This window comes from Arachis ipaensis, chromosome B5 (genome assembly GCF_059453495.1).
Source record: "Arachis ipaensis isolate K30076 ecotype BB chromosome B5, ASM5945349v1, whole genome shotgun sequence".
Classification (NCBI taxonomy): Eukaryota; Viridiplantae; Streptophyta; class Magnoliopsida; order Fabales; family Fabaceae; genus Arachis; species Arachis ipaensis.
The window spans coordinates 39,978,602-39,992,199 of NC_142440.1; the positions used below are offsets into that span (position 1 = coordinate 39,978,602).

Below are 13,598 nucleotides of genomic sequence, written 5' to 3' on the forward strand. Positions count from 1 at the left end.
TACTTTGAACGAGTTTAGATAACGTAAAAGGGCGTTGAACGCCAGTTCTACGCTGCTGTCTGGAGTTAAACGCCAGAAACAAGTCACAAAGCAGAGTTGAACGCCAGAAATACATTACAACCTGATGTTCAACTCCAGAAAGAGCCTCTGCACGTGTAACATTCAAGCTCAGCCCAAGCACACACCAAGTGGTCCCCGGAAGTGGATTTATGCATCATTTACTTACTTCTGTAAACCCTAGTAGCTAGTTTATTATAAATAGGACTTTTTACTATTGTATTAGACATCTTTGAACATCTTGGGACGTCTCGTTCTTAGATCATGGGGGCTGGCCATTCGGCCATGCCTGAACCTTTCACTTATGTATTTTCAACGGTAGAGTTTCTACACTCCATAGATTAAGGTGTGGAGTTCTGCTGTTCCTCAAAGATTAATGCAAAGTACTACTGTTTTTCTATTCAATTCAACTTATTCCACTTCTAAGATATTTATTCGCACTTCAACCTGAATGTGATGAACGTGACAATCATCATCATTCCCTATGAACGCGTGCCTGACAACCACTTCCATTCTACCTTAGATTGAATGAGTATCTCTTGGATCTCTTAATCAAAATCTTCGTGGTATAAGCAAGATTGATGGCAGCATTCATGAGAGTCCGGAAAGTCTAAACCTTGTCTGTGGTATTCCGAGTAGGACTCTGGGATTGAATGACTGTGACGAACTTCAAACTCGCGAGTGCTGGGCGTAGTGACAGACGCAAAAGGAGGGTGAATCCTATTCCAGTACGATCGAGAACCTCAGATGATTAGCCGTGCTGTGACAGAGCATTTGGACCATTTTCACAAGAGGATAGGATGTAGCCATTGACAAGGGTCACTACAAAAAATTTTGGTAAAAATGGCGGTTTTTTTTGTATTTAAGGCGGTTTTAACCGCCATTATTACCAATAATGGCGGTTTCGTAAAGTGACGTAATTTTGGGCGCCATTCTGGTTATTACGGCGGTTTTCTGAAAACCGCCACAATTCCCTGGGTTAAAACGGCGGTTTTTGAATAGGTTAAAACGGCGGTTCAAACCGCCGTTATTTCCAGGGTTAAAATGGTGGTTTTTTGATTGGTTAAAATGGCGGTTTGAACCGCCATTATTACCCTGACAGAGTGTCGTTTTGGTTGGTTAAAACGACAGTTTAAACCGCCGTTATTTCCAAGGTTAAAATGGCGGTTTTTGGATAGGTTAAAACGGCGGTTTAAACCGCCATTATTACTCTGACAGAGTGGCGTTTTGGTTGGTTAAAATGGCATTTTTGAACCGCCATTTTTACCTTGACAGTAGCGTTTTGGTTGGTTAAAATGGCATTTTTGAATCGCCATTTTACCCTGACAGTGACATTTTTTATCGTTGTTTTTAACAATTTTTACCGTCATTTTTATCGCGTTAAATAAATAATTTTGTGATTAAAATTTCACAATAGCAAAAAATCATAATCCATAAATGAAATATTATATAACTCAAAAACAAAATATTAATATAATATATAATTTTTTATTATTGAAAATCAAAAGTAATAACTCCTATACAAAAGCTTGTCTTACTAAACTTACCAAAATACAAGCATTGCAATAAACACTAATCAGTCAAGACTAATAATGTATTTAAACCATCTAACAAGTGCTGTTTTTACTACTTAGAATATGAATATACAAGACAAGTAGCTTAGCTAAGTGATGATGAATAAGATTTGGAGGCCAAAAGTTTCCTCCTTCTGCGACAGCAAACTCGGTGGAACTTCGCGTCTTCGGATGGAATTTTAGATCTGAGAGATTGGGACTTCCTTTCTCTTTTATACTTCTTTTTTTTGTAGTGGCAACAAGTCCAGCGAGGACCACCGACGCTGTTCCCTGCAACAAACCAGAGGGAATTAAATTCGTATGTGCTTACTCCTCCAACTCTTGCATAGTATGCATTGTTGAAGCATCTCCAGAAACAGCAGAGAGCTTAATTAAAACACTACTTGGTGTCATTTTCAACCTACTGGACGAGTTACATTGAGTTATCAACAGTCAATAATATTCTCTCCATTTTCATTTATATGTTATTTATGTTACTTGGACCAATGTCAATTGATCAAAGATGTACCAAAAAGCAACAGTGATAGCTAAAAAGAATCAGAGGGAATAAAAGATGGAAGAAACTTGCCTAATTGAGTGGTATGTTGTGTTATAAGACACAGACTTGAGTTCTTGAGGATGAAGGCTAAAATCCAGAACCTGCATGCAGTAGAAAAATGTCCCTTAACCAATTCCAGATTTGTCATATCAGTATATAAAACAAGCTGCTGTACTATTTGTAACCCTTAGTTAATCTCAAGTTCAATTGCTGCTAATAATAAAAACAGAGACTCAATTTAGATATGAACCGTTAATGTGTATTAAATTTAAGAAACCATTATTCCAACTTTGTGACATTGCTTCCCATGCCATACAATAATCTAATTCAACCGTGAAAAATAAGGCATTCTTAACTGAATTTGTTTTTACTTGTAGCAATGAATTTTAAATTGTTCAAATCTAAGGTGTTACTAATAATTCAATCATTTCGAAAAGCTTGTGAAATTCTTGAGTAAAGTTACTATCATTATGAGTAGTTGGCATCTCTTTCATCTAGTTAAGAAGATGTAATATTGTATGACTAAGTACATATTTTAACAAATGTAAGTGGAGTCAAACTAACAAATAAAATAAACAAATAAGACCACTACATATATCCTCCTCATGGTACGTACTTAATTGCATTGCTTCATTCACCAAAAGGACACTTGAATCTGTAACGTACAAAATCAAACACTATAAGAAATTAGTATGCCGATGAAATAAATAAGAATATAAACCAAGCAATTATTCATAAGGAACTTTTAATTTGGAATAAGTACGTAGTGGGATTATGATTTGCTCCATTAAGTTAGGAACTGCCACGTAGATAAAAGTGACTCTTAATTAGATGTTAGTATAAAACTCTTCTACATTAATTAATTGTGCAAAACAACAGTGTTAATATCTTTTGGAGATTATTTAATTCAATCAGCAAAGTACTTGTTTTAAAATGCAATTGATAGCTAAAACAAGAAAAAGATCATAACTTCATTTCAAAGAGTAAAAAAGATGATGCATCAGAATTTAGATTCTAACCAGTCATCAAATTTTAACCGAGAACAAAGAAAATGGTAAATTTAAGTGAAGTGCTTCCAAAATTAGCATCTATATGTACCAAAATCTAATTACTGCTCCAAAAGAAAGGTGTACCTCTGAAATTGCATGCTTGATTTCTTCTTGGCCTGCAATGCTTCGGCAAGCTCAATCTCCAAAGCAAGAACCCTTTCTAATGCATTGTCAGTGACAGATATTTCCTTGAACACAGGGAATATATTTCCCCATTCTTGATTAGCCTGAGCAACGGATAAAATTCATAAGAATCTAAACAAAGAAAAAGACATGTTTCACGGCAATCAATGCAAATGAGTTATTTACTTCATGGAGTTTAATTCTTTTTTTTCATCTTTTCCAACTGCAATAAGAAGACACAATTTAGATCACATTTACACCAGACACAACAATAAAAGTCACAACTCGAATATAAGGAAAATGCAAATGCTATCCATATTACCTTTCGCATGATACTAGAAAATAAATTTACTATATTTAGAAGTATAGATGAATGAAGAAAGAGTAGTTACAAATAATAGTGCCTAAAATGTTACCTCCTTATTCAAGTTGTCCATGCTAGATTTCAAACTTTTAATTAAATCCGCGTACTTTTCTTCTTTTTGTTGTGAGTAGTCTTCACTTCCGGAATTGAATATGGTTTGGCATACTGAGATAAGTACAATACTTTAGGCAATAACAACATTAACATGTAGAGTAAAAGAAATAAAAAGCTGATACAAGATAATGTACCTATGCAAGGCCTGATCATCTGAAAGTTTTCCCTTTGCTCTAAACCAAAAATTCAAACTGCATAAAACATTTAAACAAGTATTAAAAAAGGCAAAGAATTGATCTACCCTTCTTTTCCCCTGCAAAGTATTACCTGGGAGGAGATTTGGTCTGATTTGTTGAAGTTGTAGGTTCACAGAACCGTATCTCTATTGGTCAAGGGGTGAATTTAGTTGTAGCAATTTTGTTCCGGTAAGTTCTGAAGCAACAAACTTAGTCATCAGAGATCCTTAGCTTTAGATACATGAATGTTCTCTAAATAGAATCTTATACATATTCTTTAACAACACATTGCACCCCCCCAAAATCTTACTTTGGAAGACGAGGGTCAGTAAGGCGTCTCTCCCGCAGCTCCTCCATTGACAAAAGCTAGAAACAATTAATAATCTGAAATCAGCAATACATTTTCATTCTTAAATCTTAATTAATATAAATAACCATGTAACTTACCTTATTTGGTGGAGGCACAGATGGCATGGCTACCTCCTGGTGGTCAAATCCTAATTCTTCTTTCTGTATATTAAGAAAATAACTTATTAGCACCACTAGGTTCATCTTTTGGATATTTCTCCTTCTATCATCTCATACTTATAGTATCAGTTGCTGAAAAGTTACGTTGGGTGAACAAAATAAACAGAAGAATGATGTGAAATCGTCAAACAAAAGTACCTGAGCTGCTTCAATTTCCAATTCTTGCTTTTTTATCTCAACAGAAAGATGGCGCAAGATGCAAAGAAATGACAAATCTGATTTCCCAAAGAATGAATTCTGCACTTCCCTGAAAAATAGAAAAACAGGACTTGGTGATGGTGATTAATGATTTTTGTTCAATCACTGAAAATTCAAATTCCTCCTAAGAAAATCATTAATATGCCTCTTTTGTGCTTAATATATCGAAAATAGAGTTAGAATTTCAGTGAAAATCATACATACATATTGTGTTTTTAAATTAGTTATTACAATTCATAAATACAATGTTACAACGATATATCAGGATTAAATTCCATACAAAAGTTAGAAGATTCACACCTGAATGCTAGTATTTCTACAAATTCTGTATCAATCTAAACAGAAAAAAAAAGATGGACCATATGAAACAGTTGTTATGAACTTATGATCAATAAAAAAAACTGGTCACATTTACTTAGATACTCAGTCCTGTCTCTTCTTTTACTTCACTAATAGCTGCTGCAAAAATCTCCTCACCCTGCAGGTACAAAACCATTTTACAATAACTTCAGTAGGTAACTTCCAGTAGCCAATAACCATGTTACAATAACCATGCTGCAAAAATCTCCTGTACTGCATACCACGTCGACAACTTTAGAAGGTAACTTCCAGTAGCCAATTCCATGAAATCTACCTTTTTTTTCCTATACTACAAGAACCTACAACCCCAAAACCTGGAACAAACAAATAAAGAAAAAAGAAGGGGAAAAAGTTGCATTGATCAGAATGTTGGCATGAAACAAATGCATGCTTATTGAAACTCATGATTTCCAATAACACATGGTAACAATCAAAAACTAAAATATACTACTTAATCATTTCATGAACATTCAACTCCCATGATTAAAAATTTGTTCTTCAAACTCTTGAGCCAAATTTTTTAATGAACAGAAATTAAAATTGGTGTCTTGTGCTCAGCAAACTAGAGTAAAAGAGTGGTCTCATGCAATTATACAGAAGACAGGCTCAAGTAACTTGCAAAAATCATAGTTACTAAGTACTACATTAATGGTTTAATAACTTAGGTGACAGGGAACACTATAACCTGGTCAAGAACAGGGCCACAGAGAGATCCATAATCATCAATTCTGGTATGGTAAAAGGAGCTGTAGAATGTGAGTCTTGTTCTTGGTGCAATTGCTTTGAACTTGAAGCTCACTGTTCTGAAGTTTCCCTTCCCTTCAGATTTGAAGAGAACTTTGAAGGTGTCCTTCGCCTAGGAGAAGAAGAAGAAAACATATAGGAGTTGGGTTCAAACTTCAAAGTGCAGCAGACAGGGGAGAAAAGAGAGAAGACTCTATATAATAAAAATAAATGATATTTGCATCCATGGAGATTATGACTATCTATTAGTACATGAATGAAGCCATCATAGAAAGATTGAAGGATAGAAACACTAGAGATAGAGTATAAGACAGCAATGACTAAAATTTTATTTTGAGACTTTTCAGAGACATAATGTGTAAGATACAACAAAAAGTTAAGCTATAACAATCTTCTCTCTTTCTGTCTAGCAATTCATATTTCAGAGTTAGAAGTTTGGAATAGAAATTCGTACTTACTTGTTTATACTCCTTGGTGGTGAATGCATTGCCAACTAAATAAGCACCACAAACCAATGATATCACAATGAGGAAACTGCAAAGGAACATCCTATTTTTTGGATCAGACAGGACAAAGCCCTGACAAAGATGAGTATACTAACATGAGAAATTGCTATAGTTCAATAAACTAAATATAATCTCTTAGAAAGTTAATTTTAAGAGTATTATGTCGTACTCAAATCATAACTCATCCAGAAAAGCAAAGCAATGGTATAATTTTATAGCAAATCACAAGAATATAATAATTACAAAGAGTGTTTTCCTCTTTTCTTTTATGGAAATTGAACAACAAAATAGAGCACATACATGCTGAGAATAAAGAACGAGAAACATTTTGACTACTATACTGAGATTCAAACCAATTTTAATTAAATTTGTTCATCTAATCTAAGGCAAGCCTAAAACCATCGATTAGAATGAAATATTTTCAAGAGAACAAAGGCAAAGAGAGAGAAGAACCTACTCGTGAGTCTGCCGGAAGAGAAACTCGCAGCTCAATAGCTCGATTGACGAGATTGCCAGCGTAGGAGAATGCCACAGGAGGAGATCGTCGCTGGAGGAGAAGCCGCTGGAAGAGACGTCGCTGGAGGAGAAGTCGCAAGAGGAGACGTCGCCGAAGGAGACCGTCATTGGAGCAGAGGTCGCAGAAGGAGGTCGTTGCTGGAGGAGACGCCGCTGGAGGAGACGTTGCCGGAGGAGACCGTCACTGGAGAGAGGAGTCGTCGGAGGAGAGATCGTGACAGAGGAGATCGTAGTGGCAGAGCTTCAAGATTTTTCTCACACTGGCAGCATTTCAAGTTCAACACAGTAATGATGGGTTAATTTAGGGTTGAGCATTTTATACAAATTGATAATGGCATTTAAAACTGCCAGAAGCAAAAAAAAACGCCGTTAACTACCAATGAATTACGGCAATAATCATAAACGTCAAAATACTCAAATATTATGGCAATATTATAGAACCGCCATATTATTAATGCCGTTTTATATCATTTTTTTGTAGTGGGTGATGCCTCCAGACGATTAGCCATGCAGTGACAGCGCATCTGACCATTTTTCAGAGAGGATTAAAAGTAGCCATTGACAACGGTGATGTCCTTACATAAAGCCAGCCATAGAAAGGAGTAAGACTGATTGGATGAAGATAGCAGGAAAGCAGAGGTTTAGAGGGACGAAAGCATCTCCATGCATTTATCTGAAATTCTCACCAAGGATTTACATAAGTATTTCTATCCCTACTTTACTATTAATATTCGAAAACTCCATAACCATTCTATATCCGCCTGACTGAGATTTACAAGATGACCATAGCTTGCTTCATACCAACAATCTCCGTGGGATCGACCCTTACTCGCATAAGGTTTATTACTTGGACGATCCAGTGCACTTGCTGGTTAGTTGTATCGAAGTTGTGAATGAAAAACGATTTATTAAGACGTGCGTACAGAGTTTCTGGCACCGTTGCCTGAGATCATAATTTCATGCACCAGCAAGCGTCAGGAGCCTTCTTGGCAGCATCAGGACAAGGAGAAGGAGGGCGAGTCTGGATCGGCACAGCATCCACAGTTCCATCCTCCCGATTCAGGATCTGGTAATCCGAGTCGGGCACACCAGGAGGAACCGAAGAGGTCGGCACTTTGGTAGAGGACACAGGGGGAGCAACAACATCATCATCATCACCCTCATCATCAGGGACAATCTTGCCATCCCTGACTATATTATCCAGGCTGAAAAGGGTGAGGTCGGCCTCGGGAGCAATGACCTGAACTTGCTCCCTCAATTTCTCATAAACAGCAGTCACGCTGCCAACGAGATGACTTTGGAGCTCAGCATAATCTTCCCGAACACTGTCAAGCTCCCCCCTCAGGCGCATCACCTCCCGATAAGATGAAAGGTAACTCTCCTTGTGCATCAGGACTGCATCCTCAGCCAACCTCAAAGAAGCCGCCAATGACTGAGAACTCGCCTCCTCATTCTTCAAGTCCTTCTCCAGCTTGGCTACCTTCATCTCAAGCTCCTCTTTTAACTCCTTCATCCGATCAAACTCTTGTTTCGCCTCCTCCATAAACGCCTTAGTAGCGTGGAGAGGGAGATTCTGAGCAGTCTGATATATGGCAGCTGACATATACGCCATCTTCACATGATTTCGGGCCATAAACTCCAAGTGATGGAGGATGGACACATCGTCCATGGAGAGAGCGTCGTAGGGACCGATTTGTTGATCCACAAATTCAATAGCATTAAAATAAGGAGCATCGAGGTCAAAGGGCTCAGCAGTCTTTTGTTTTTTATTGGGAGGAGCAATAGAAGGAGCAGCAGAGGTGACGTGAGGATCTACCAAACGAACTCGGGGTGTAGGGATCATCTTCTTCACCCCGGCGGAACTCTGCACTGATGGCTTCTCGCGCACTTGGGAGGATCCTTCCCCAGCCGCCTTGACAGCAACATTTCTGGCAGCAGTCGCCCTCTGCGCCCTCTTAAAAGCTTTCATGGATTCACTATTCTTCATTGCCTCTGCAAATAAAATAGAAAATCAGTTACAAGTTGAACAAGTCGGAAAGACAACTACAAGCAACATACATGGATAATAAAGAAAACACAAAGATACCCAGTTCAGTTTGAAGAAGAGAAGGATTGGTTAGAAATTTCTTTGTGTCGAGATGGGAGGTTGACCTCAGCGTTCTTCCAAGATAGTCACAAAGGCTCGCTCAGCATCATCCAACATCTCCCACGAATACCTGGAGACCCTCACGTCTTTTTGCCATTCCAAGGGAAAAGCAGGTTCGTCATTTTCATCCAGAAAAAAGGGCCGAGCTCCTTCAACAGCTCGGACCTTGAAAAAGTAGTTTTTAAAATCATGGAACGACTCGTCAAACATGGAAAAAACCTTCTTTCTCTAGGTAGAACGAAAGGAGACCCAAGCTGACTTCTTTTTTACCACACCGGGCTTAGTCAAGACAAAAAGATAGAAAAAGAGAGATTGGGAAGCAAGAATACCAAAACCATTGCACAGCAATTGAAAAATTTTAATAAAACCCCAGGAATTGGGGTGAAGATGAGAAGGGGCAACATTACAAGACCATAACAGGTCGGTTTCAAATTTGGTAAAAGGAAGGGTGATACCCAGCTGACCAAAGAAAAAATCATAAGCATAAAAGAAAGGGCGACCATCAACAACCCGAGTTGAAAAGCAGACTCTCTCGTCAGAAGAGGGAGAGACAAGTTCATAGTTCTTCTCATTACCAGAATTACTACAGACACTATGAAACTGCCTAAGCTGAGCACAAAATTCAGAATCAACCAGCGAGACACATATGAGAACCATGGAGTCTACCCAATCGGCCATACCCGCGGGAACCTGGGAAGGCATCTCTACAACGTTATTTCGGGAAGACATGAGGTCAACTAAATCCTACAAAGAGAAAAGAAGAATGGATTACTTAAAAACATCTCGGATAGAGGGCAAAACATCTCGACGGGCAGATAAACAAAAAGAGAAAACCCCAAGACTCAAGACAAAGGTCTTGGGGCATCCCTTGGAGGCAGTAAACAAAGCAAGGTCTTTAAGTTATTTCTACAACCTACATCCCGGTACTCATCAAAATAAAATCCAGAAAGAAAATAAAGGAAGCAAAAAATGCAAAAGGTCCACCCTCTTACAGTTTATCAGCGGAAAAACAGCAAAGGCGCAAACTTTTTCGAAATCAAGCAAAAAATCATCAGCAAAGAGCAAGCACTAACATCGAACACGCCAAGTAGAAATCATCAAAGGTGCAAACTTTGTCAGAATCAAAAAGAAATCTCTAAACAAAGCGAGGAACAGATGCAGATTCTCTATCAATATCAGACAGGAAACAACCAGAAGCAACAACAAAACCCTAGAAAGCCTCGACGGAAATGCCAAGAGAATGCATAAAAGAAAGTCAGGGAAAACACATTGCAGTGACAAGCAAATACAAGACCACGAAAAAGATTCAAACTTTCAAACATGCAAAATCAAAGCTTCACTAAAAAACTGAAGACGAAGCTATGAAAGAAACAAGAAAGCTAATACCAACCTGGAAAAAGTCGCAAGCTTCAGGGAAATTGAGGATGGAAGACGAAATCTGGAATTGCCCTCTCACGAGCAAAAAAGCACGAACAAAAGTAGTATCACAGAGAGAAACGCGAAACCACAAAACTCCAGGCGAAAACAGAAGCTTCAGAGAAATCACCAAGCGACGTCGCAAGAAAAGTTGAAATCTGAGTGAAAGGCAGAAAATGAATAAGTGCGAAGAAGTTATAAAAAGGGCGAAGGAGAGAAACCGTTTCTTGAATGCAAAATTCAAAAATAGAGATGTTAGGGGAAACGGGGCAATTAAATGCCAATTAAATGCGGATATTAAAACCGCTTGTATTCCCAAAAAAGCGCTAATACAAAAGCGCGCGCTTGTTGAGGAAAAACGTTCTACATTCAAAAGCTGCTACAAAAAGGAGTCGACAAGATGCTTGAGTTCGGCTTCGCTACAAGAAGGACCGAAGTCAAGGACTCGACCTCAACAAAGAAGACCGAGCTCAAGCAGGGGCACTGTTCATACCCTGGGTCGAGATATCCGACCTGGGGTGATCGACGATAAAGCGACCGACCTCTTTAGGTCAAGCAGACCGACTTCTTTACGAAGAACTCAGCCAAATCGATAGGAAAGCCCAAAAAGGGCCCAATTCAAGGAATACGACCCAAATCCAAAGGTCGTTCAGGCCTACGAAGAGAAGGGCGGTTCCGTTGAAGATACGCTGACCTCAACCCAAAAGATAAAGATAAGATAAGATAACTAACTTATCTTATCCAAAGGTCACATCTCACCATTATAAATACACTGGAACACCCAGGTATAACTCATACTCTGATTCTACATAACACCTGTTTAATACCCATGCTAACTTAAGCATCGGAGTCTCTTGCAGGTACCCCCACCCTCCGGTGACGAAGGATCTGCAGTACAACTAGTCCAACAAGTCGGACATGACAGCTCCGGTTGTCTCCTACCAGCCGGACACGTCGGTACTGATCCGTACAGAGGATCTCAACCGAGATCGACCTCCAGTTTCAGGTAACCCTCGGAACAGAAAGAAATAAGAAAAGAGAAAAAATAAGGATTTGGAAAAGAAAGATATAAGATATTTTGAATGAGTTGTGCGACGCGAGCGACGCGGCCGCCTGGGGCACGCGGTCGCGTGAATTGCGCTTAAACTGATTGACGCGGTCGCGTCGGTCACGCGGTCGCGTGACCCATTTTATGCGACTGGCGCGAGGGCAGCCTCGCACTCGCACAACTCTCTGTTCAAAATCATTAATTGCCAAATTTTAAGTGACGTGATTGCGTGGGGCATGCGATCGCGTGAGTGGGCTATAGAAGGATATGACACGGTCGCGTGGGTCACGGGACCGCATGGGAATGTGATGAGCGGATAATTTATACGCTTTTTTGGCATTGTTTTTAGTATGTTTTTAGTAGGATCTAGTTACTTTTAGGGATGTTTTTATTAGTTTTTATGTTAAATTCATATTTCTGGACTTTACTATGAGTTTGTGTGTTTTTCTGTGATTTCAGGTATTTTCTGGCTGAAATTGAGGGACTTGAGCAAAAATCAGATTCAGAGGTTGAAGAAGGACTGCTGATGCTGTTGGATTCTGACCTCCCTGCACTCAAACTAGATTTTCTAGAGTTACAGAACTCCACATGGCGCGCTCTCAACGGCGTTGAAAAGTAAACATCCAGGGCTTTCCAGCAATATATAATAGTCCATACTTTGCCCGAGTTTAGACGACGCAAAAGGGCGTTGCACGCCAGTTCTACGCTGCAGTCTGGAGTTAAACGCTAGAAACACGTCACGAACCAGAGTTGAACGCCAAAAACACGTTACAACTTGGCGTTCAATTCCAAAAGAGGCCTCTGCACGTGTAAACTTCAAGCTCAATCCAAGCACACACCAAGTGGGCCCCGGAAGTGGATTTATGCATCAATTACTTACTTCTGTAAACCCTAGTAACTAGTTTAGTATAAATAGGACTTTTTACTATTGTATTAGACATCTTGGGACGTCTAGTTCTTAGATCATGGAGGCTGGCCATTCGGCCATGCCTGAACCTTTCACTTTTGTATTTTTCAACGGTAGAGTTTCTGCACTCCATAGATTAAGGTGTGGAGCTCTATTGTTCCTTATGATTTAATGCAAAGTACTAATGTTTTATATTCAATTCAACTTATTCCGCTTCTAAGATATCCATTCGCACCCAAGAACATGATGAATGTGATGATTATGTGACGCTCATCATCATTCTCACTTATGAACGCGTGCCTGACAAACACTTCCGTTCTACATGCAAACAAGCTAGAATGAGTATCTCTTAGATATCTAATACAGAGGACGGAGTCCGAGATATTAGAATCTTCGTGGTATAAGTTAGAACCCATGGATGGCCATTCCTGAGATCCGAAATGTCTAAACCTTGTATGTGGTATTCCGAGTAGGATTTGGGAAGGGATGGCTGTGATGAACTTCAAACTCGCGAGTGCTGGGCTTAGTGATAGACGCAAAAGGAGGGTGAATCCTATTCCAGTATGATCGAGAACCTCCAGATGATTAGCCGTGCCGTGACAGAGCATTTGGACCTTTTTCATAGAGAGGATAGGATGTAGCCATTGACAACGGTGATGCCCTATATAAAGCTTGCAATGGAAAGGAGTAGGAATGATTGGATGAAGACAGCAGGAAAGCAGAGTTTCAGAGGAACGAAAGCATCTCTATACGCTTATCTGAATTTCTCACCAATGATTTGCATAAGTATTCCTATCTTTATTTTCTGTTTATTTATTATTATTATTCGAAAACTCCATAACCATTTGATATCCGCCTGACTGAGATTTACAAGATGACCATAGCTTGCTTCATACCAACAATCTCCGTGGGATCGACCCTTACTCACGTAAGGTTTTATTACTTGGACGACCCAGTGTACTTGCTGGTTAGTTGTATCGAAGTTGTGACAAATTATGAATTAAGATTAGAGCACCAAGTTTTTGGCAAGTTTTTGGCACTGTTGCCAGGGATTGTTTGAGTTTGGACAACTGACGGTTCATCTTGTTGCTCAGATTAGGTAATTTTCTTCTTGTTTCAACTTTTATTTGGTTTTCAAAAACTTTTTCAAAAATTTTTCTTTGTTTTCATTTCTCTTAAAATAAATTTTCGAAAAAAAATATATATTTTCTTCTTTTTCGTTTTCCCAATTAAT

General features: G+C 38.9%; 1 protein-coding gene across 1 annotated transcript; it reads right to left on the reverse strand.

The window, feature by feature from the left end:
* Window positions 1-5,742: 5,742 nt before the first annotated feature.
* Window positions 5,743-6,955, reverse strand: LOC148563931 (uncharacterized). Its single transcript, XM_088486164.1, has 3 exons — window positions 6,789-6,955; window positions 6,284-6,374; window positions 5,743-5,937 (listed from the first exon to the last, which is right to left on the reverse strand). The coding sequence occupies exons 1-3, from the start codon at window positions 6,953-6,955 to the stop codon at window positions 5,743-5,745; spliced, it is 453 nt and encodes a 150-aa protein (XP_088342290.1).
* Window positions 6,956-13,598: the final 6,643 nt, after the last annotated feature.

Coding starts and splice junctions, on each gene's coding strand:
- LOC148563931 (XM_088486164.1), bottom strand. CDS start 6,955: ATGACGGTCTCCTTCGGCGACGTCTCCTCTTGCGACTTCTCCTCCAGC. Junction 6,375..6,788: donor CTCTTCCGGCAGACTCACGA/GTAGGTTCTTCT, acceptor TCCAAAAAATAG/GATGTTCCTTTGCAGTTTCC. Junction 5,938..6,283: donor CCACCAAGGAGTATAAACAA/GTAAGTACGAAT, acceptor TTCTTCTCCTAG/GCGAAGGACACCTTCAAAGT.